A 24,475-nucleotide genomic window follows, 5' to 3' on the forward strand; every position below is an offset into this window, starting at 1 on the left:
TCCTGGCTCCTGGCTTTGGATCAGCTCAGCTTCGGTAGTTGCAACCGCTTGGGAGAGAACCAGCAGACAGAAGATCTTTCTCTCTGCCTCTCCTTCTTTCTGCAAATGTGACTTAACAATAAAAAAAAAAAGATTAATTAAAAATAAACAAACTCGAAAGAGTTTCTGGGAATCCAACTAAGCATGAGTTTGGAGGGAGGAAGAGCAGGTAGGAAGCTGGGCAGAAAAATCCCTCTGGCGTGACCTCCGTGAGCGGGAAGCCAGCTGGAGGGAAGAGGGTACGACAAGGGGAAACCCAAGAAGTATGAATGATTCCGTTGTGTGTCAGACTTAGTTATCAGAGATCCTCGGGCAGGGGAGAGGTGAGAAGTGTACCTGAACAGGTGTACAGGGGTTGAATCTTGGTGTGCCATTCACTTGTTCATTCATTCACGGATTAATTCATTCAACAACACTTTTTTTTTTAAATTTTGAAAGGCAGAGTAACAGGGGTTGAGGTGAGGTTTTCCATCTACTCTTTTTTTAAAAATATATATTTTATTGGAAAGTCGGATGTACAGAGAGGAGGGGAGACAGAGAGGAAGATCTTCCGTCCTATGGTTCATTCCCCAAGTGGCCGCAACGGCTGGAGCTGAGCCAATCTGAAGCCAGGAGCCTCCTCCAGATCTCCCACGTGGGTGCAGGGTCCCAAAGTCTTGGGCCGTCCTCGACTGCTTTCCCAGGCGACAGGCAGGGAGCTGGATAGGAAGCGGGGCCGCTGGGATTAGAACCGGCGCCCAAATGGGATCCCGGTGCGTTCAAGGCGAGGACCTTAACCACTATGCTATTGCGCCGGGCCCCCATCTGCTCTTTCACTCTGGGACTGGGCCAGATTAATGCTGAGAGTCAGAAGCCAGAAGTAAGGAGCCAAGAACCCCAACTGAGTCTTCCATGTGAGGGCAGGAGCTCCAAGCACTCGAACCATTGTCTGTTGACCCTGGTGCTGTCAGCAGGAAGCTCAGGAACTGGAAGCAGAGTGGCTCTAATGCCCATGTCACAAGTGCCAGGTTATCCAACTTGCACAATGTCCATCCCAACAACCAGTCATTTTTTATTTATTTGAGAAGCACAGTAACAGATCGGGGAGAGACAGAGAAAGGTATTTTCCATCTGCTGTTTCCCTCCTCAAGCGTGCCACAATAGCAGGGGTCCAGGCTGAATCTTGGTGCCAGGAACAAGTGCTTGAGCCATCACCTGCTACCTGCCAGGGTGCATATTAACATGAAACTGGGTTGGAAATGAAGCTGGAACGAACAGGTGGTCTGATAAGGGAAGAGGGCATCTCCAGTGGCGACTTATCTGCTATGCCAACTGCCCATCCCAGCATAGAGGTGTTAACAGTCATGAGACAGGATGAGATCACTGTGGAAGTGAGAACAGAACCCGAAGACAAAGGAACCTGGGGACTGAGCCCCGAAGCACCTTCCATGATCCAGAGGTGGGAGAATTCCCAGACACCAGCAGAGAAGGAGGAGCCAGTTACGTAAAAGGAGGACCAGGAACCAAAGGAAGATATTATTTCAAGAAAGAGGAAGTGAGGAGGTGACCTATTGCCAGATGAACCTGCTCTGACTTTGTTTTGAGGGCGGTGGCAAGTCACAGGATAGACTCTAGCAAGGTTGACATGGCAGTCCCCTGGGGCGAGGACAGGTGCAGGGGGCAGGAGTGATGCAGGGAGGGGAGTCAGGATGCTGAGCAGGGTTCAGATGGCAGGCCAGGGGGCCAAATGAGGTGGGCAGCAGGTGAAGTGGAGAGGAAGGAGATGGGGGCGGGTATGTGCTGCTTTCAGAGGAAGGAGGTGAGGACACGCTTGTGGCCAGCAGTGGGAAGAGAGGGCTAGGAGAGGACGGGGTAAAAGCAGTTCACCAGCTGGGGGAGGGACAACTATCAACGAGAGAGGGACAGCAAACTTCCAGGCTGTGTGTAAAAATTATTCAGACAATACACATTCAGCATGTACATGCTCATTTTTTTAATTCTGGGTTAGAAAATCCCTGAGAGTTAAATAATTGATCAAGCAATTGATCAAGCTTCCATGAGATAGAGAGAGATAGTAAAAAGAGTAAAGAGGGCTAGGCTTTAGGCAGGTGGGAGATAAAGATGTCCTAGTTTGGAGTCCCCATGCAAGGTCATGGGACCAGCATGGCTTGTTCCAGGAAATGATCTCCAGGATCAAGTGTGGGAGTGGATCGGGGAGAAGAAAATGCCAATCCAATGGACATTATGAAGCTGAGTGCTGCTGTGGGTACCTGGGGCGCCATCAGCCAACCTCCGGTCAGGTGAGCCAGGCCTGATCTGAGAGGACCGGCTTGGCCAATTCGTAGAATCATGAGCAAGTGAATTTGCTCACGGGGATTTGGGTGGTTAGCTGGGCTGTACAAGCTAACAGAGACGCCCTCTGCTATCGCTTTGGAGTCCCAGATTCAGGGTTAATTTTAGGTTCCAGTTTGATTAGGCAAAGGGTTGCACAGGTAATTGGTACAACATTATTGCTGGGTGTGTCTGTGATGGTATTTGCTAAAAAAGATTAGCGTTTGAATCAGTAGACTAAGTTGATGTATTATCACCAAGGTAGCTGGGGTGTTATTGGAGTCACATCCTAGACCCAACTCAAGGAAGAGGAAACTCCTTCCTCTTGTCTGGAGCTAAGGCATCTACTTTCTGCCTTGAGGTGTCAGAATTGTAGGTCCTCGGCCTCTTGGAGCCCTGAGTACCCTGCTCTTCAGCTTGCCTACAGCGGAGTCTGGCCTTCCCTCCACTCCTCCATGTCTATGGGTTCATCCTATCAGTTTGAGGTCTCTACAGACCCCTAAGACAATCCAGTTGTTCCTAAGCTTAGAACCCCTGGACTCTCATAGGCCGTTATGCTGTACTTCTTTTTGTCACAATAAATTACTGGTGAATGGACTGTAAAGACAAAAGGGCGAAAGGTTGGAGATAATCTGTCAGAAGGGACAGGCTGGGCAGAAAGGAAAGTAAAACCAGGTGAAAAGGAAATGGAAAGGGCAGCAGTAGTTCAAAGTCCTTCTGCCTTGAACGTCAGAGTTTGCTTCTTGAGGCTGGATCCAATCCTCCTGATGCCTCAGGTCAGCCTGTTTCCCTAGAACTGTCGTCATCCTCCTGTTTAAAGGCAGGTCAATGAGGGACCTCTCCTCTTGAGTTGGGAAAACAGCCCCTCCCCTTCCCTCCTCTGTCCAGGGCTGAGGGTCTTAGGCACTTTCACCCGTCATACCTGGGACACCTTGAAGGAAAGCAGGACTCCATCTCAAGCCTACTCAATGGACAAAAATCTGGCCTGTGTCAAATATTACGTCATTTTCTCCCTCCCCTTACCTAGACATAGTCCCAGGGGAGTGAGACAGCCCCTGGGGGATTCTGGACTCAATGGGTAATTGGAGGTTTGTTCAGGATAAACCTGCCGATTCACACACAAAATACAAAAGAATTCTCTCTAAGAGGTTAAAACTTTGTCGCATGGTCTGGAAAATGTAGTCTTCAGCCTTTTCAGATGTGCCTAGCACTAATTCCTGTTGTTATGGAAGAAAGGGAGAAAGGATGTTGGGAGGGAATAGCAATTGATGCCACAGGATACATTCTCTGTTTTTATTTTGGCTCCTGTGTAGGACAAAGAGGGAGGGGACTGTGAAAGCTGGAAATGACTCAGCTCTGTAGAAGTCCTTTGCCCCTGATATGAAAAGAAAACTTGGATGAAGCAGAAGGAGGAAGCCAATAACTCCTGGTCGCTGCTACACCTGTTGAACACTTCCGTTGTACCAGGCACTGGGTGAAGCATGTTACATGTGCTATGCCATTCTAGTCCTCACAGGAGACTCCACTTGATCCTTATTGGATTCATCTCTTTGTCCAACACACACTTTATTGAGCATCTGTTAAGTGTTATCCTCAACGTTATACTTGGGAGACAGAAGTAAAGAAGACTGAGCCCTCTAATTCACAGCATAGCATAGCGGACCTAAGCATGGGCTTTGGAGCTAGCGTGCTAGGGTTCAATGCCAATTTTTTGGACTAAAAATATCCAAGAATCACCTAAATACCCAAAAATGTCCATAAACAGGGCAGGCTAAGAATAATCCTAAGATTACTGTGGTGCCAGTGTAGCGATGAATGGGCTGGACTCAGACTAGTACCTGGCATACAGTAGGTGCTTAATAAATGATAATTACTGTTACCATAGAGAAAGCAAATCTTAGATTTTAACTGCCCTGAGATGGATTTCAAGAAGCCCAGAATTTTCCCTCTGATGGAAGTAGACAGAAGTCTGAGAACCATTCTTTCTCCAGTCTAGAACTTCCACACAACGAGGTATATAGATGCGGAGTGTAGTGGGTTACGTCTGTGAAGTTCTCTCTTCCCCTGTTGCTGCGAGCCTTGCTGCTGGAAACCCCAGCTTCTCACCTCTCTCCTGGTACTGGGGATCCAGTTCCCTCCAGTTCACCATCTCCTTGCTGCCTTTCTAGCTCCAATAAACTTTTAGCTCTCTTGGTTCATTTATCCTTGTATGAGTGAGGTCTCTCATACTGAAATGTACAAGAAAACCACCTCAACACAGCAGATGTTAGTTCCTTTCTTATGTTACCTCCCCAGACACCCCTGAATTTTGAACTGTGTGAGCTCATGTGGACATGGGGACTTAAGTTTGCCAAGTGCTTTTCTATTCCTTGTGTGGTCCTTACAATGGTCTTGTGAGGTTAAGTTGTCCAGATGGTGTGTCTTCCATTCTGTGCATAAGGAGGTTGTGGTCAAGACGACTAACTTGCCCAAGGATTAGCTCCTGGGAAGTAGCTGATGCAGGGCAACAATTCCTAGAGGGGCCATGCCATGCAGCGCATAGCAGATGGTTTACATACAGGTGAGCGTTGGGCTGGGGAAGGAGAGCTGAAGTCCACTAAGAGAGGCAACACTGGGCCGTGCAAAGACTCTGAACAAGAGTCTGGTCAGATGCACAGGAGCCTGCAGCCTGAAGGCTCTGTAATCTGGACTAGAACCATTAGCCCTCCTGAATGTTTCCTCAGTTGTATAATAAGAGCAGTGGTGAGAGTAAAACCAAGGTCAAGTGCTGGCTGCTATTCCTGGCATGTAAAAAATGCTCAAGCAACAAACTTTCCTCATCTCCAGAACTCATCATCTAATTGGCTCAGCCCAGCCAATAGATGGGTTCCATCCTGGGTCAGGTGATCATTCCTGGTCTAATCAGCTGTAGCCCAAGATGATGTCATCTTTTGTAGATGAGATCACCCATAGGACTGGAGGAGACTAGCAGGAATGCTAAGACCAGATCTCGGAGCAGGTGCCTATGACTGAGACTTGAGATGATTCATGAGGGTCATGCCTCAAAACTCTCATCTGTATAACGGGGTAGGAGGCTTGAGGTTTAGTGGCCTCATCAGCTTCTAGGGCAGCTGTGAGAAGGATCAAACGACAGTGTGGCTGTGGAGACTCTTGGTAGTGGAGCAATACAGAAAGGGCTTTTATGCAGTTGCTGAAGACCTTGGTCAGAGGTCTTAGGGTAGGAGAAGTGCCCTCTCCAACCCATTCAGCAGGTGGCTAGGAACTCCATTCAGCCTGATAAAAAGATACAGAGGAAATTCAATGGTAGCAGGGCAGGGCTGGCAGCATCCTGCAGCTTCATTCCCTTAGGAGGCACGTAGGTTTTTGTGAATCTCTCTTAGCACAGCTTGCTCCCAGTCTCAGCTGCAGCCAGGGCTGGGCTGGGCTCCAAGGGTTGGAGGGGGCGGCGAGGGGAAACGGGGAGCAGATGAGGCGGGTGGAGGTCGATTGTCAAAGACCTTGAGGGCCAAGCGAAGAGATGTAAACTTCACTCTGCCAGGCAATGAGGAGCCATTGGAAGATATTTTCAAGACCTTTTACTTCAGAATAGCTTTGAAAACATGAGGCAAGAAGTTGAAAAAGCAGTACAGAGAGTGCCCACAGAACTGACACCCAGTGTCCCCTATGGCATCATACAGGTGTCACAAACAACGAACCACATCTGGCTGCTTTTTTTAAAATCCAAACTCCTATCCCTGCCCCCAAGCCCTCCCAATCTCAAGTAGTCACCATTCTGTGTTCATTTGGTATGGTTTTGGTCCCACATACGAGGGAGAACACGCAGTATTTGTCTACGTTTGGCTTATGTCACTTGACATGCAGTGTCCTCTAGTTCCACTGGTTTGGTTGCCAACAACAAGATTGTAGCCTTTTTCGTGGCTGGGTAGTATTCCATGGTAGATTTAGACCCCGTTTTCTTTTTCCTTTCATCTGATCAGGAACACCTTGGTTGATCCCCAGTCTCGACCGCTGTGGAAAGAACTGCTGTGTGTGGGGTGGAGCAATGTCTACTTGGTACAATGAGATCATGTCTTCAGGATGTGTAAGCCCAGGAGTGGGGTTGTGGGATCAGTGTGCTGTTTGTAGCTCTAGTTTTTTTTTTTTTTAAAGGAAATCTTCATGCTATTTTGGTCATACTGGCTTAGATTGATCCCAAGCATTGCTAGGTCTCCTACATAGGGATAAGTCTCGTATTAGAAGAGATTGTGTAGCTGGGCCCTCAGATCTTTCCCAGCGTGATGGTGTCACTGTTTTTGATCTCCAGGCTTGTGAGATTGTGATGGTTGCGCAGCTTCCGGCCCTGGAACTTTAGCACCTGGTCCTCCACGCGCGGCCCGTCGGCATCCTCAATCTCCCTTTTCAGGCAAAGGATGGTGTCGTCTGGGTAGATGGCATGAGGTGTGCTCTGGCCGCTGGCATCCTTCACGAACACCTGGATCTGAGGCAGGCGGGTCTCCAGCACCCGGATGGTCACCTTGGAGAAGATGCCGTAGTCTGCCAGGCTCCTCTGGCTGCTAAGCAGCTTCCGCTCTCCTCCTGGCTCCTGAAAGGAGAGACGTTGCCGCCCGAAGATGAAGTTCCTCTTTTTGATCTCAGTCTTCATCTTCCAGATGGGGCTGTACGGGGCCACCGAGATGCTCCAGGTCTCCTGGCCTGTCTGTTTCACGGTCACCAGCACATCCCTTGCTCTCTGGAAGCGAGAAAGAAGCAGACTCATGGATCTGGCTGCCCATGGCTACTTTTTGGTTTCCAAAGCCTCTCTCTCTTATGGCAACTGAGGCTCTTTTTTTTTCTTAAGATTTATTTATTGGTTGTGGCCTAGTGGCTAAAGTCCTGACCTTGACGTGCTGGTATCCCATATGGGTGCTGGTTCTAATCCTGGCAGTTATACTTCCCGTCCAGCATCCTGCTTGTGGCCTGGGAAAGCAGTAGAGGATGGCTCAAAGCCTTGGGACCCTGCACCACAATGGAGATCCGGAAGAAGTTCCTGGCTCCTGGCTCTGGATCGGCACAGCACTGGCTGTTGCACTCACTTGGGGAGTGAACGAAAGGAAGATCTTCCTCTCTGTCTCTCCTCCTCTCTGTAGATATGACTTTAAAATAAAAAATAATCAATCTTAAAAATTTATTTATTATTATTGGAAAGGAAAATTTACAGAGTGAGAAAGAGAGATCTTCCACCTGCTGGTTCACTCCATAAGTGGTCATAGTAGCTGGAGATAAGCTCATCCAAAGGCAGGAACCAGGAGTTTCCTTGAGGTTTCCCATGTGGGTGTATGACCCCAAGGGCTCAAGCCACCCCCACTGCTTTCCCACATCCAGGGAGCTGGATCAGAAGTGGAACAGCTGGGGCCTGAACTGGTGCCAGGATCCTGGTGCTTAAAGGTAGAAGATCAGGCAATTGAGCCATCGTGTCGGCCCTGACTGAGTCACTTCACAATGAATGGTAGGACTGGTGTCATGGCTTAGTGGCTTGAAAGCAGGCCCTCTGCCAAGGGGAGACCCAGCTGCTCTGCTTCTGATCCAGTTCCCTGCTGATACATGCCCAGGAGAGCTAGCAGGAGGTGGCTTATGCGCTTAGGACCCTGCCACCCACATGGAAGACCCAGGTTTGTGACTTTGGCCTGACCCAGACCTGACCGTTGTGGCCATTTGGGGAGTGCACTAGTGGATGCTCACTTGGTAACTCTGCCTTTTAAATAAGTAAATCTAAAAAGAAAAGAAAGTGAAGGGAGGTGGGTGTTTGGTGCTGATGCGACTTTGGATGCTTGCATGCCCCACTGGAGTGACTGGGCTTTAGTACCAGCTCTGGATTTCTGCTACCGCACACCCTGCAAGGTAGCAGGTGAGGGCTCAAGCAGATGGCTTCCTGCCACCCACATGGGAGACTTACCTTTAGTTCCTGGCTCTTGGCTTTGGTTTGGTGCAGCTTTTGTGATCATCTGGGAGAGTGAATTAGCAGATCTCTCTTCCTCATTCTCTCTCTGCCTTTATTTCTTTTATTTATTTATTTCTAAGATTTATCTATTTATTTGAAAGACGAACTTATTACGCAGAGAGAAAGAGAGACAGAAAGAGAGATATTCCATACACCAGTTCATTCCCCAAATAGCCGCAATGGCTGGAGCTGGGCCAGGGTGGAGCTTCTTCTGGATCTACCATGTGAGGGTAGGGTTCCAAGGACTTGGGTCATCCTCTGCTGCTTTCCCAGGCCATTGGTAAGGACCTATGGAAGTGAAGCAGCTAGAACTTGAACCAATGCCCTTATGGGATGCTGGGGTTGCAGGCAGAGGATTAGCTTGTTAAACTATGGCGCTGGCCTCTCTGCCTTTCAAATAAATAAAACCAATCAATAAAATCATCAAGGCAGCAGCAGGTATTCTTAACAGTGCTGAGAGACACTAGGTTTGAGTGAGGACTGCCCTGGGCAAAGGAGACTAGCTAGTGTTCCTAGGCTGTTAGCGTGACAGGGTGTAACTTCTCCTGCCTCTCCTGAATTCCACCATCCCTACCCCCACTGGCATGAGCAGCACCCGGCACCATTCATGGATCAGATTCCCATGTGGAGCTGTTGACTCCTCATCCTGGGAGACAGTAGCTGACGGCTCAGGTCTGTGGGTCTTTGCTACTCACCTGGAAGACTCAGACTGAGTTCTAGGCTCCTGGAGTCAGCCTGGCCCAGCCCTGGCTGTTGTGGGCATTTGGGGAGCAAACCAGCAGATGGAAGAGCACCTGGTCTCTGTCTCTCTGCCTTTCAAATAACATGAAACGAAGTTTAAATAGAATAGGGGCTGGCACAGTGGTTCAACTAGCTAATTCTCTCCCTCCAAATGCAGTACCCCCAGTTCAAGTCCTGGCTGCTCCACTTCCCATACAACTCCCTGCTTGTGGTCTGGGAAAGCAATAGAAAACTAGCCCAAACTCTTGGGACTCTGCACCTGTGTGGGAGACCCAGAAGACACTCCTGGCTCCTAGCTTCGAATCAGCTCAGCTCCAGCTGTTGCGGCCAGCTGGGGAGTGAATCAGCAGATAGATGGATCTTTCTCTCTGTCTCTCCTCTCTGTAAATCTGATCTGCCTTTCCAATAAGTAAACACACTAAAAAAAAAAAAAAAAGAAGAAAATAAGGTAAATGTATCTACCTCCTCACAGTTTATCATCTTTGTGGTATTCTTTTTCATTTGTAAACCATTTGGGTTGGGTTTTGTTTGGTGAAGGTGAAAGTCAGGCAACTAACACACCCACCTGCACTCCTTCAACTGTTGCTTAATATAGTTGTGGACAGTCTGGTTTTGGAAATCATAGTATTTGGTGCAATAGATGCAGATGTTTTTGTAATCCTGGAGGAGCCCCATCACGGCCACGAGCCCTGTGCCCAAGTCGAAGCTCTCGCTCTCTTCTGTGCCCATTTCCCAGGCGCAGATGGTCAGCAGCTCCAGGGCATATTTTGAAGGCAATGTTACTTTTCGATGTTTTTGTTTCAGATGCTACAGGAGGCAGACAGATGGGGAGAGACAAATATGAAGCTATGGGACTGGTGCTATGAGATGGCCCAGGTCCCACTGCATTACATAACACACAGACACGGAATGACGGCAGGTGTAGATGGGCTTATGTCTTGGGGCCATTAAGAATTCACTGAAGTCCCTACTGTGATGGCTCAATTGGCTAATCTGCCGCTTGTGACCGCTAGGATCCAATATGTGCGCAGGTTCGTGTCCTGGCTGCTCTACTTCCCATCCAGCTTTCTGTTTATGGCATGGGAAAGCAGTAGAGGATGGCCTAAAACCTTGGGACCCTGCACCTATGAGGGAAACCCAGAAGAAGCTCCTGGCTCCTGGCTTTGGATGGACTTAGCTCTGGTCACTGCAGTCATTTGGGGAGTGAAGCAGTGGATGGAAGATCTTTCTCCCTGTCTCTCCTTCTCTTTGTAAAATCTGCCTTTCCAATAAAACATAAGCAAATCTTTGAACAATATTTCAGCAAAAGAGGAAGTTGAGATCTTTTATTAACCTGGTTAACCTCATAAATCCATGTTATTTGGTGGGAAGCGTGTGTGTGTGTGTGTGTGTGTATCACATAGTCAATATAATGGAAGAAAATGAAGGTGCACTGAAAACATAACACAGAATTATGAAACAAACCACAAAATGAAGGAAAACCTGAAGGGGACAGAGGACTATTAGTGCAATCTTTACATCCAACTTTAACTTACAAACTTATTTCCGTTCCTAGGATTGCAATAGTGCATCGATTGTGCTAACATTGCCTTATGGTTCACATGCAAGAATAAATACCCAGGAGAAGCCAGCCAAGAAAATAATGAAAAAGGGTGAACAGGGACACTGCAGCTTGTCTTCTGGGGCGTGTTGTAAAAACCAGTGGGGAGGGAAGCAGTGTGCTTTCAGCACAGGAATAAGAAATGGTTGATGCAGTGCCATCACACTAGCCTGGCCAGTGAGTACCGCTTCTGGAGTGCACTGAAGGGGAGATGATCTTTATGATGCTTGTGTTGAAGCAGTTTGTTAAGCAAAAACAAAGGCATCTGTTTTTACAGATTTACAGAGACCTGCTGTTTACATTCCACCCGACCTGCTGGCACTCGGACCTCCATCGCAAATTATCACCACTGCCATCATCATCATCATCATCGAGAATAACTTAGTGCTTAAGAGTGCTTCCCACATTTATCAAAACAAACCCAGGTTAGAGAGGAGAAACCTGAGGCTCAGAGAGACCTGGTAACCCAGGACCCCCAGTCCCATGGTGGTGCAGGTGGGACTTCCCCAAGCCCCCCTCCCCGCCCCCACCACTCACCTTCACCACTTTTAGCACCCTGACTTCCTGGTCCAGCAACCAGCTCATCTTCAAAGCACTGGTCCTGCAGGAATTTGCAGATCCTCTGCCAGGCTTCCTGCACCTCCTCCTTCCAATCCCTGGGGCAGCAGGATGTGCCTCACAAAAGCTTCCAGCTCATCACCGGGGGTCTCATACAGGTCCCATGAGAGCTCCATCCCTGCAGGCCTAGGCGAGGCAAGCTAATAAAGCCTTTCTACTCCCCTGTCCCCTGGCACAGGAAGGGGGCACTTGGCAGCCTTTCTCCATCGGTTTTTCTCCGATGGCAGAGAGGAGAGGACAGTGTAGAGGCAGACAGGGAGTTCCCCTACTTCTGCCTGTTTTCTGCTTGGTCTGTCTGCAGCTTGCAGTTCAGCTCTCCTTGGCTGCCAGAAACTGAAACTGGAATTATTTAGTTACTTATGTTGAGTCTGGAAATCGAAACTTAACTGAGCTGGATCTGTAGCTGCGTGTTTCAGGTTGCTGGGGAAACCGGCTGGGGGCGAAGCACTACGGGGACTTCCTGGAGATGTCCCACACTCCTCCCCACGCCTCCCTTGTGTGACAGCAGCTGGCTGCAGGGAGAGGAACCCATTAACCCTCTTCAAGAATCGCACTGTGTGGGTCCCTGAGGCCAGATGTGCCTGCTGTCTGGAGGTCAGAACTTGGGTTGAACCTGAGGGACCTTGAGGCTTAGATTTGGTCTTTAGGGTTTTTGAGAGTCAAGACAAATGCCCCTTTAAGGTTTATTCTCCTTAGGTCTTATTTATTTATTTATAATCTTACTTAGTTGATTAGGGTACAAAGGATCAAGGGCTACAGGAAAGTGGGTAATATAATTGTTTCCACACTAATATCATTTTTTCCCCTTTCCTGGGATCGGGGAGAAACAAAGGGAAAAGCCCCACCCAGCCTCCCACCCATCCCAGGTCCCCTATGTGAGGCTCGCTCTGAGGGTCCTGCTCAAGTAGTTTAGATGGTTCAACAGTTCTCAATTGCTGCTAATCTTGCCGTTCCGATCGCGATGAAACCTATTTAGAATCCACTGGCTGACATAGTCTCTTCATGGTTGGGGTTCTGAGATTAGCAGTTCAGTTGGAAGGATCTCCAAAGAAACTTCGTCTGAAGTGATCTCAGACCTGATTCTTGCGTGAGTTTGCCAGTACGGGTCTGGCACAGTCCGTCTCCCCAATCAGCTTATGCACATGCTGGTCGTTGCAATTGCTGGGTCAGTTCTATTTTCAGCCCTGTCTTCCACGTGAACCAATGGGTGTTGCAGTCCAGCCCGATCTTGCCCACTTAATACCTGGGAGCTGCAGCCTAGTTGAAGCAACTCCCCATAACCCCCACCAGGCCTGCCCCTACCCCGGTTCCCATGCATGCCAGTATGTACCGCAGACTTGTTCAGTCTGTCCCACATCCCATTTATCTCTCATATATATCAATGGGCACTGAAGCCTAGTTCAACCTAATCAAACCTACTATCCAGCCCACACACATACTGGTGGGTGCCTTTCTATCTAGCCGCCCCTGACCCTGTCTGGTTTTCGTGCTCTCCAGTGGGAGTGGTAACTCAACAGGCAGCTGCCCACTATTTCCCTACTAGGTCACTCCCACTCACTGATTATGCACTCTCCAGGTGGTTCTGGAGTTTAACTTGACAGATTTAACCCCCAGTGCCAGCCTCTGCCAGCTGATGCTGCGGCAAAGCCCAACCAATCCTCACCCACTCCAATTTTTGCTTGCACCAGTTGGAACAGTCAGCCCACCCTGGCTTTTCCCTGATCTAGCTCACATGAGACCCACAGGTGTTGTAGCCCTGCCTGGTCTGGTCTGCCTCCATCCCAACTCATGCTCTCCAGTGGGAGTGGTTGTCCACATTCCCCGATGCCTTTGCCCCTTCCCTCCCTGATTCTCACGTGTGCTGTTTGGGTGCTGCGGCCACATCTGGTATGACTCACCTCACCTTGGCATTCTGTAATGTGCACTGGTTTGAGTCGTGACTGAACCTGGCCTGAGCCACACTCTATTTTGGTACTCGGATTCGCCAGCAGGTGATGTGAATGGGTTCAGCCTGTTCTGCCCCCGACCTATGCCAAATCTATGCTGGTGGGTATCTTTCTCTGGTCTGGTCTTCCCCACGTGCTGGTTAGTGTCTTAACCCTGCGAAGTGTGACCAGTCCGCTGTTCCACCATCCAGTCAGGTACTGGTACCTAGCCCTGCCAGACAGGCCCCCTTCATAGCTTTGGTGTGGACTGGTGTGTGGCAATCAGTGATGCTCTATGCTAACAGCCCATCTCAGGATTCCACTCAGTCGGGCCCAAATAGATCTTATGGACACGTCTCTCCAAACCAAAAGGTCTCCACGCTTGCCAGAAAGTTTCGTGACTCCATTACTGGGAATCACCCAGAATTTATCTCTAACACTGAGCTTATTCATGGGTGTCCCTAAGCAGCAATTACATATCCTAAAAACTCCAGAGCTCACTGCTGGTGGCCATCAGGAGAGCCCTGCACCAAATAGGCACACAGTCTGCCCAAAGCCTAGGACTCGGTCGCTGCCTTTTGGCAGTGACTTTGGCCTGACTCCCCAGCATTGGGTCCGTCCTGGCTGGGGCACCCCCCCCAAAATAAGTAATTTTTCAAACAGACCTTTTGGGGATCTACTTTGTCAGGTTCCTTGCAAACGCCCATACAAGCCCACACACCTGTCCCTGCTCAGGTCCAGTGAAGTCACCACGCTTGCTGTGTGCCACCCCCCTGACACAGGCAGAGTTCCCACATGTGGTCCCCTCGCTTCCCTTTGGGTTCTCTGGCTGGCCTTACTGTGACCTTATGCCGTCCACACTGCTGAGGGGATGCAGCTTGACCCGGCTCAGTTCCTATGTTGCCCATCTGAGGTTGGTGTCAGACAGGGTAGTGGACAGGCTTGGATTCCAGACACCGGTGGCCAGCCCTAGCCCGGTCTCCCCAGCCCGGTCTCCCCATGCTTCCAAATGGCCAGTTGCGAAGGTGGGTGCCCCAGGTCTCCAGCACGGCGACCTTCTGCTCCAACAGCTCTCAGAAGCTCTGGTCTCACAACCCTGATTTTCTCCTGAAGGATGTGGGTCATAAATGAGTGTGTGCAGCGGGCAGCGCTGTGGAGGCTCAGGTGTGTTGGGGGGGGGGTGCCTGGGGTGTGGAGATGCTTTGACCTTTCTGAAGGAAACGAAGCATATGTATGTTGTGTGTGTGTATCTCTGGCATGTTTATGTCACCTGTGCTTATATGAATGCCATGTGCATACGTGCACCTTGAGGTGACTGCGTCACCACTTGGGCATTTATTTAGAAGCAGATTCGGAGCTCCTGATTGACCCCAGCTCTGACCTTGACCGTGCACTTGAGCTTGCTCTCTCTTATCTGAATTATCCTGACCACAAAGATGAGGACACTATGGAAAAAAAAAAAGGTCCTAGACCGAGCGCCAGCTACTGCCCCCTTCTGGGCCCTTGTGAGCCTGACAACATGAGGACAGCTGGAGAAAGAGAGAGAGAGGGTTGAAGAGAGGCTGTGACCCACACACCTCCTGGCTGCCCCAGAACTGTGCGGGCACAGAGCAGAAAGCAGCGAACCGAGGAGAAGCTCTGAGTCCTGGACTGTGGTGGGAACGAGCATTCAGCATCTGGATCGGTCCCTGCAGGTGCTGGTCTGTGTGGCCTGATCCCACCAAATGCTCTGCAAGCAGTGTCCATCTTCTGCCCTTCTCTCTGACGTTATTTGTGCGCTCTGGCTCCCCTCGCCACACCAGAGCCCCGGACTAGGATGCAATCACGTTTGTCTAGCTCTGCATCATTGCCTGCGTTTGTCTGTTAACATCCACAAGGTCAGAAGAAAAAAGTGATACGCGCCAGCAGGGACGTTGGGAGAAAGGGAAGCCCTCCCAGTACGGTGGACACGAATGTGAGTGTTCAGTGGAGGTAGAGAGTGGCGTGTGGGGTTCTCAGCATCTAGAGATAGCACCGCCGAGGTCCAGCAGGCTCACTGCTGGGCATCAAAGAGCTGCTGTGGCCCTGTGCTCACTGTAGCACAGCGTACCACCGCCAAAATGCACAGTCGGTCGCCGTGTCGGTCAGCACTGGAACACAGTGGCCAAGGTGTGGAATTGGCAGCAGTGTCTGCCAGCAGATAAACAGGCAGATAACAAGGTGTGGAGTTGGTGCTGTGGCCCAGCGTGAGAAGCTGTGACCTACAACACTGGCATTCCATGTCAGAGTGCTGGTCCCTGTCCCAGCTGCTCTGCCCTCAATATGGCTTCCTGCTGTGGCTCCTGCAAAAGCAGCGGAAGATGACCCACCTCCTTGGGCCCCTGCCACTCATGTGGGAGACTTGGATGGAATTCTAGGCTCCTTGCTGCAGCCTAGCCCAGCCCTGAGTTTTGTGACCATTTGGATAGAGAACCAACAGATGGAAGCTCTCTTTCCCTTTCTGTTACTTTTTCAAACAATTCATCTAAAAAAAGAAAACGTGGTCTACATATGCACAATGGAATACTGCTTAGCTATAATACAGAATGAACTCCTGTCATCTGCAGTGAAACAGATGGAAGGGAAGGGAGGACACAGAAAGATGAATAAACACTACATACTCTCTCTCCATCTGGGGGAGCCGAGAAAACCTCCACATGAGCACTGAGTAGTAAGCACTAAAGGCTGGGAGGGACAGCAGAAGCCCAGGACACCACTGAGGTGCCTGACCGACCAAATATTAGTCAAACCCGGCTGATTGGCCAAGGAACAGCCGCCAACCTGGCCTGCAATGGCTCCCACAGAGAGGACTTCGGGTGTCTCAGCACCCCAAAGAAGAAAGGACGAGTGCTCGGGGGGGCAGGGCAGAGTGGAAGGCCGCAAGCTCTCAGCAGGGGAGAAGAACCCTGGGCCTGGAAGTGGAGGTTTCAGAACTGAGAGTCCCTCTCTCAGGCAGAGGGATTGAGTGGAAGAGGAAGGGTGAGGCCAAGGGCTTGGGGTTGACAGAGAGACCCCACGCTGTGGTGCAGAGGAAGGAAGAAAGTTTAACCTGAAGAGCCCCTTGCAGGGGCAGGAGGTCATGAGGAAGTCCGGTTCCTGTGCCCTCTTTGTGCCCGGAAGATGAGGAAGAAAACGACAAAGAGTAGAAGAAAAGAAGTAATACAACTAGAGAGGAGCTGGGTCACCCCTGCCCCACCATGTCCAGGAGGCGGGCCTGGAGCAGCTGGCCCCTCCACAAGGTTGCCGCCACGTGAGAACCAAGTGAGGGTTCTTCTGGCAAACCAGCAGGACTGGGATCCCTGGGCATATGGTAAGGGTATCGCACCCAACCTACCCCTGCCAGCCTGTCAGCCCAGCTTCAGGCACTGAAACCAAATGCCCTCCACCCTCAGCTGGTGATGGGGAAGACACAAACCCCCAAGGGGGACCCGCAGCCTTCGCTGGCACCACTTTCTTCCATGTCACCTGCATGCACACCTTGTCTTGCCCTCAAGCATGCTGGGCATGTGCCATTCCTGGCACAGACCTAGGCACAGTCTCAGCCCTCCACTTGCTCTGTGCATGTCTCTCAGCACAGCCATTCGAAAGTCCTGGTCTAGCTCTGTCTGCTGCACTTGGCATTGAGCTTGGAGGGAAAGGAGGTTCTCAGAGCACCCATGGGCAGTTTCTGGGGCCAATTCTGCCTTTCTTGCCGACCACCTGGTCCCTGGGGACAGTGACAACACAAAAGGGTTCAACTGCCCAGAGCCAGGGCGTGCTCCCAGGGTCGCCCTCCAGGACCTTTCTGCAGGAGCAACAGCACCAGTCACGGGGACAACACTGCCTGCGTGAAGACCCTGGACTCTGTCCTACCTCCCTGTGGGTCACCCCTGTGGGTCAAACCTCCTTCCACAGGCTTCGCCGTCAGACTAAACTGACCAAGATGTCCTGCAGCCCAGCCAGGGCACTGAGCCGGGTCACGGAGCCCCAAGGGAGGACCTGGATGGGGAGAGGGCAACAGGTCTTGGCTGTTTCCCCCTTTCCTAGGCCTTCCCCAGGGACGGCTCTTGTGCCAGCTTCCCCTTCAGTACCCAGTGGCATTGAAAGGCTGAGAAGAAATCAGGCAGCATCTGCCCCACTTGTCCCTTCTGCCCTACACCCCCAGACCCAGTTCCCTAGTACTCCCGTCCCTGCCCTCATTGGCTCCTCCCCTATCCCCAGCAGGGTGTGGCTCCTGAAGAACCTCCTCCAGTGGAAACCACACCCCATTGCTTTTGCCGCCTGTGCCGTCATCACCTCAAGGTCACACGTGTGGTTGCCTTTGCATCAGCTCCTTTCCTGCCCCCTCCCCCCCAATCCGAGATTTGCTCATCAGTCATCAGTACTGACAGGTCCCGCAGAGGTTCAGCAGGTGACACACTCTGGGCAGCCACTCTGTGGCTGTGCCTTCCTCCTGGCTGGCTCCTCCCCTCACAGCAGACAGGAGCCTGTGTTCAGTGTTCAGACCTACGCTTCCTCCTCCTCCTCTTCCTTCTTTGCTGTGCAGATCCAGCGTCTGAGAGCCTGGCCTGCATACATGCTGACGGCAGGCAGGGCAGAGCCCACTGGCAAAGCCTGCATAGGAGCTGCTGGACAGGACAGCATGACTGCCATATCACCTGATACCTTGGCCTGCAAGGTGTGGTTGGAGTCAAGGGGACGAATGGACAGGAATGCTCCTGGCTCCTGCTGTGCTGAGACAGCTGCAGCGTCCTTCCCCCATACCTGCGGGGCCAGGCGCTGGCTTTGCCAGTAGAGGGTTTCTCTGTTCCACACCTTTGGATTGTCTCAGGAAGCCATACCCCCACCTTCCATGCATTCCACCCATAGAAAGGGAGGGGGCTGGTTTGGAGGCTTTGGGGCCGGGCCTAGCAGGGAAAGTATTCGATCTAGGATGGGTAACATGTTCTGCGTGATTTCCAGGGTCCTGCTTTTCAACGGGAGGAAGAGCTCTCAAGTAGAACAGGAAGATTTTCTGTTTTTCAGGTCAGAGATTCTTTGTTGGGAAATAAGCAAAGCTGTATTTCCTTTATTGGGAACAAATTATGTAAGTAACTTCCCAATGGGCCAGCATGCATGAAAGGCCACGGCCTGACAATAAGAGAAAAACTGGACAAGCCAGACATCAGCATTCTTTTCAGATCAGCAGACCCAAGGTCACGGGCAAGGCCCTCCTCCAGAAACTGGCATGATGAAGGATCATGGTTGCTGCTAGGCTGGAAAGCAGGTAGAACGAACATGCATAGTAGTGACTAGGGGGAACCTGGGCCCTCGTGAGGACGAGGTGGGGACCTCAAAACTCCCCAGAGAGGCAGTCAGTTTTTAAACTAAGAACCAACATTTTCACATGTTAGAAATGTGTACTCATTTTATTTGAAAGAGAGAGAGACACAGGGAGCTAGACCAAGAGATTTTCCTTCCTCTGGCCCACTCCCCAGCTGCCTGCAACTGCAGGGGTTGACTCAGGGATCGGCAGGAGCCTGGCACTGGCCTGGGTCTCCTGCGCGGCCGATGGGGCCATCGAATGCTGCACCCTCCCCTCCCTCACCCGTGTGTGCATTAGCAGATACTGCATTGGAAGTGGGGGAGCCGGGACTTCCGCCAGGTCCTCTGGTAGGAGACCCTAAGTCTCAATCAGCTGCTTAATCCCTACATTAACGCCAGCCCTCCAGGAGAACAGTCTCTAGTGCCTCCTCAGGCTCTGATGCATCCCAGAACCTGATCACCTGATCGCCGCCCCAAGGCCAAGAGCCAGGTAAATCTCCCTTTGTAATGGCAGCAATAGGGAAAGATCAGACACCACCGCCAAGCAGGCCGGGAGCCCAGGTTTTCCCAGAGCCTGACCCACACAGGTTCTGAAAGTACTTAAATAGAGCCCCTTGTAGCTAGGGGTGGAGAGGAGACAGGTTAGAAGCAATTGCAGCTTTCACAGTCCAGGACCTGAGGGATACCTCCACCCCTCTCCAGCTGCAGCAGCACCCTCTGAATACGACCTGTGGAACTGCATCTTAGGGCATCCCCTCAGGCCTTGAGGTCAAGGATGACTGAATAGCAGACTCCACATGTCCTTTAGCCTGTGGTCCTGCTGTTGTTGGAGCACTCATGACCTAGTCTCCAATTAGAGCAACACGGATCCCCTAAGACTGCTGACCCGACTTCACAATGAGAAAACAAAGACGCCCTCATGCCAAACACAAAGACTGTGTGCAGATGCCTGGTGAGCCACAGAACTGTGCTGATGTGTAAAAGATGGAGTGGTTACTGCTGAATCTAAGGCTGGCTGTGATCCATCGGAGAGCCCCAGTAATGTTTATGGGAAGTGTGCATTAACAGAAAACATGAATACATTTCTAGATTTGTTTTTACCAGAATAAACTCACATGGTTGCTTAGGGTGTTATTCTGTAATCCTGCAGGGGTTGTGCACCTGCTACTGTCATGGCCTGCATGAGCCCCCATCCCTGCAACACCTGCATCCAGACCTGATACCTTCCTTACCCTTCTGGAGAGTGGAAAGGAGGGGTGGGGGGCAGAGTGAGAAATAAAGGGAAATGGCCCCTCAACAACCCAGGTTGGGTTAGGCTAGAGCCAGAAGCCCAGAATTCCATCCGGGTCTTTACCGTGCATGGCAGGAGCCCAGGTAGTTGGAGATTCTTCTGCTGTGTTCCCAGTCACATTAGCAGGGAGCTGGATGGGAAGCAGAACAGTGGGAGCTAGAACCAGTGCCCATTGGGGATGCCAGGGTTGCAGACAATGGCTTAACCTCCCGTGCCGCCTCACCAGCCCTATAAGGCTGAGTTTCTTAGAAAGCTAAATAAACTTTCCTGCTTTCTGACCCACCAATTCCACCTCTAGGGAAATTTCAGATGAAAGCTGAAGAATCTCAGTAGAATATTTTCAGAAAGTAAAAAGTAGAAAACAAAACAAAAAGACAAAACAAAAGACGTACAAACTGAAGTATTTGTCAACTACTGATGAAATCTGCTATTGAAAGGACTCCTGTGATTGGATTACAGCTACTGCACCCCACCTATAGGGGATGGCTTGCTTCTTGATTCTGTCTGTGCCCTATTTCCAAACAAAGCCACATGTGCAGATCCTGAGGGCTAGGGCTAGTTACAACTCCACACACATTAGAACTGAACCATAACCCGGAGTAGGCCGAAGGAACAATCAACGAACAATCAAACATCTAGATTATTGGCTGAGATGATTTTGACGAACTGAAAGCTTCAGTTCATTTCGCATTTGCTTGTGAAAATACAAAAATACAAAAATAAGTTTGACATATTTTAGGAAGTCAAACTCATACATATGGTCCAGAAATTCTGTTCCTAGGTATATACTCAGCTGACTTCTTATCATGTTCAGCTAAAAACCCATGTATGAGTGGTTATAGTGGCATTATTCATAATAGCCAAAAGTGGAAGTGACCCTCTTGGCCACTTGATAACATAAAAGCACACTGTGTGTGATCACACAGCTGCTATTGACTCCTCAGGATAGAGTGCCCAAGGGTGCTCTAACAGGGATGACCTTGAAGCTGTGTGCTTCCTGGAAGAAGTCACACATGAAAGATGATACATGCATGGTTCCAGTTCCACAAAATGCCCTTGAACACAGGAAGTAGGTAAGGGACAGCCAGGGTAAGCAGCTGGAGAGAATGAGATGCACTGGCAAGGAGTATGGGTTCCTTTTGGATTAATGAGACATGGACTGAAATTACATGACTGTGAAGCCTGAGTACACCAAACCCCACTGAACTGCACACTTGAAAAGGGGCTCTTAAGGCATGTGAATTATGTCTCAATAGAACATTGGTACAGCCTGTCCCTTGCCGTGGTGTACTAGACACATTACAGCCACTGTTCCCGAGTCAACTAACACTTCAGCTCCCCCCTCCCCCGCCAGTGACATCTAAGAGCAGACTGAGGGGGTGATCCTGGGGGCTTAATCCTAGACTTTGGCTAGATCCCCCTGTGATGTCTGTGAGCGACTGTGGGGCAGGGGAATTCCTCCTCCCCTCCCAAGCAGCAACCCACAAGGGGAGCTTTTGTTGCGATTAGTGAAATTAATGACCGCCCAATCCGTGATTCTCTGCAGACCTGCAGAACAAGTGCCCGCGTACTGAGCACGTATAGTCATTATTCCCTAAACAACACCACGTAACAACTTTTCCATTGTATTGACCCTGTATTGGATATTATAATTACCCAGACATGACTTGAGGCATGGGGAGGATTGCATGGGTTGTTGGCAAATATGCTGCCATTTTAGGAGACTAGAGCATGTGTGGGTCTGGGTATCTGTTGGGACAGGGAAAGGGCGGCCCTGGAGCCAGTGTGGCTGGTCCAGGCCATGCAGGAATAGTTGAATTGTTTTGTTCACATTCCTGCAGCAAGGTGCTGGGCAATGCCTTCACTGGGGAAAGTATGAATTATTTACCCCAGGTCAAACTTCGGTCTCTGCCCCTGGCCACACAAAAGAGCTCCCCAAGTTAGAGTAGAGTTTCAGGAGGTGTGATCGTTGGTGCCTGGGGGGAAGAGAGTGGCAGCTTTGTCTGGAAGGACAGCACGAAGCACTGAGTGTGAGTGTGGGTGCGGCTACCTGCTGTCTACCATCACAACCACCAAAGATGACCCTCCGCTCCTCTGTTGTCCCCTCCTCCCGTGATGCAGAAATGCCCCTGGAGCCTGCTGACTGGTGTGGCTGTGATATTAATAAAACCTACGAAAAGCAACAGAAAGCAACCTGGCATTTTGAAAGGATCACCTATGGAACTGATCAACTCCAGAGTGCTAGGAGCAGTTAGCAAGACCTGGAGTGCTGGTGGCCTTTAGGGTGGGTCCATGGAAGGTCATGAATCAGGGAGGACTGACTTTCCACTTCTCCATGGGTCAGGGGCTGACACTGGCTTGCACGGCCCATGGTCCAAGTCTGTTACATTTTGAGAAGTAGTGTGGGTAGCACAGGGGCTATGACTTCAATTTTTATGATTTCAAGGCACTGAAATGTGCACAAGTCAGTGGCTGGCCCAGTACTGTTACATCAATGAGTGATGAATCTGAGGCAGGCGGTGCAGCTGGATCCCATGTGTGTAGTTCCTGAATACCTGACACCCTGGGGATTGTGCCCTGGCCATGGACAGGGCTCTCCTCCTTTCCCAGAATGGCCCATCCACTGGTGGCTGCAGGGAGGTGTTTCATGTCCTGGAAGAGGTACCTGGCCCTCCATCCAGACTCAGCTCTTGGTTCTGCCTTTCAAGCCCTGTCCCCAGATGTGAAGCCACTCCCCCACCCTAACCCTCAGAATCACATCCCATGCAGCCAAAGAAGGACCAGGGTTCCACACTGGTGTTCACCCCTGCAGCACATGACCTCACGGACTGTCCTAGAGGGAGACTTCTCTGAGCTCAGGTGACCAGCCCTAGTGCTCAACTCCCAACTGCCAGACCCAGACATTCCAAACCAACTGTCCCTGTGGCAGTTGCCTTAGGAATCTGGATGGGCTTCAACTGACACGAGACTGGGCATGAGCAGTGAGGAATCAACAGCCCAATGTGTGGCTCAGCCAGTCCCAGTCCCCTGCATCTCGTTTTCCAGCGAGCTGAGCAGCTGGGTGACAGTCCAGCTGAGAAAGGGCAGTGGTCACACCAGCTCCAAGGGAGTGCCTCCTGGCTCCCGGCTGCTCCTCCAGAGCCCCGTCCTTGCCAAGCACACATCCATGTGTGAGAGCTCCACATCCACGAGGCTGGCAGAGAGGCACCAGGCAGGGAGGACAGTTTGCAGCTCCTCCTGGCGTGGGGCCAGATGCCTGTTTCCATTTGATGGGCCTAGGGTCTGCATTTCCTCCACCAGGTGGCTTTGCTTCCATTTCTGGAGTTGCAGTCTTCCCCAGTCTGTCTTCGAGCCGTGATCCTGGAAAACACACTAACAGCAGACAGCACTACTGACGGGTTCACTGGAAGCCATAACAAGGGGTCAATCAAGGCTTATTCTAGCACCTGCTTCTCCCGTTCACTCACTACATCAAATATGGACTTGAGCAGGTGGGATTGTTGGGGTGCACACTTAGGATGCCAAAAGTAAAGTTACACCAGACACAGTCTTAAGAACAGACATGGAACAACAGCCAGGAAATGACATGGAGCCTGGGCCTGTGAACTTGGGAAGCTGACTTAACCTGTCTGTCCCCTGCTGCTGTGCTGGGACAGGAATGTGTCAGCAGGGCCTGCCTGTCTGTGTGAGGCTAGGAGGATGAACAAAAACAAATGGCCAGAAGCCCATCAGGGAGAGGTTTGCTGCTCTCCAAGCCTTACACAGATGCTCGGTGTCTGGGGCAGCAGCCAGACATGTGGGTGTTGCCTGTGGAGGGGCACAAGGAGGCCCGACTCAGGGAGGATGGGAGGTGAATTTGCACCTTCACATGCTCACAGTGTCGCTGGTCTCAACCGCTGGGAGCCCAACGGCAACTGTCTGGTGGGCAGTCTAGGACACTGTAGTGAAGTGATTAGCCCAGAGCCATGCCCTGAGGGTCGAGGGACCCGACACAGGCCCTTGTAGTTCATGGCTTAGGAACAGAGATCCCTGAACATCTGAAGCCTCTGAGCCATGCTTGGCTCTCCTGCCAAGAGTTGCCCTCACTCCATTTCCCAAATCGTCTTGCCTGCAAAGTCCTAGGGGAGGTGGCAGAGCCAAGAGCAAGGCATATCCCTTATGTAACTCCCTGCTCAGTGTTTCTGTCCCTGGCCCTAAGCCGTGCCATTTCTCTGAAGGAGTCAACTTCAGCTTAAGCCCTGGTCCTTATCAGCTTCTTCACTATTGCAGCTGTTTTAGCTGAGTGTCCCAGGGGACAGGTGGCCCCCCCGATAGCCCAGGGTCTGCTGCTATGAACTGCTTCCAAATGGCTCCAGCCTAGACCATATCCGCCCCTCATAGGGCATCCTTACAATGAATTAGCTAGGTCTGTAACTGACCCAGCCTGAATCAACAGAGCTGAGTGAGCAGAAGTAGAAGGGGACCCTGGGTCTGTAGTGGTGGTGGAGGGCAGGGCAAGCAGGAAGCTGCAGGATACCTGCCATCTGCCGGCTGCTGATTTGGCCAATGGATTGAGTAGCTGAACCAAAGTCTGGCCGAGAGGGGGAAGTATTTGTACCAGCTCTGAGCATACACTTTCCTGTCCACATCCTTTATTCCCAAAGTCAATCTCCTCAAGCCCTCATTTCTCCCTA

The 24,475-nt window shown here is 50.9% G+C and overlaps 2 protein-coding genes across 2 annotated transcripts in view; both read right to left on the reverse strand.

Annotated features, from left to right (window-relative positions):
- CMKLR1 (chemerin chemokine-like receptor 1) overlaps positions 1–24,475 on the reverse strand; it is a 718,021-nt gene that overhangs the window by 213,471 nt on the left and 480,075 nt on the right. The window lies entirely within an intron of this gene.
- LOC101524189 (2'-5'-oligoadenylate synthase-like protein 2) lies at positions 6,100–11,545 on the reverse strand. The gene is given in 5 exon segments (XM_058657004.1): positions 6,100–7,078; positions 9,629–9,874; positions 11,205–11,243; positions 11,245–11,326; positions 11,328–11,545. Coding segments are annotated over 5 exon segments (912 nt in total). The 5' UTR covers positions 11,402–11,545; the 3' UTR covers positions 6,100–6,607.

The sequence above is a fragment of the Ochotona princeps genome, chromosome 29 (assembly GCF_030435755.1).
Source record: "Ochotona princeps isolate mOchPri1 chromosome 29, mOchPri1.hap1, whole genome shotgun sequence".
Classification (NCBI taxonomy): domain Eukaryota; kingdom Metazoa; phylum Chordata; class Mammalia; order Lagomorpha; family Ochotonidae; genus Ochotona; species Ochotona princeps.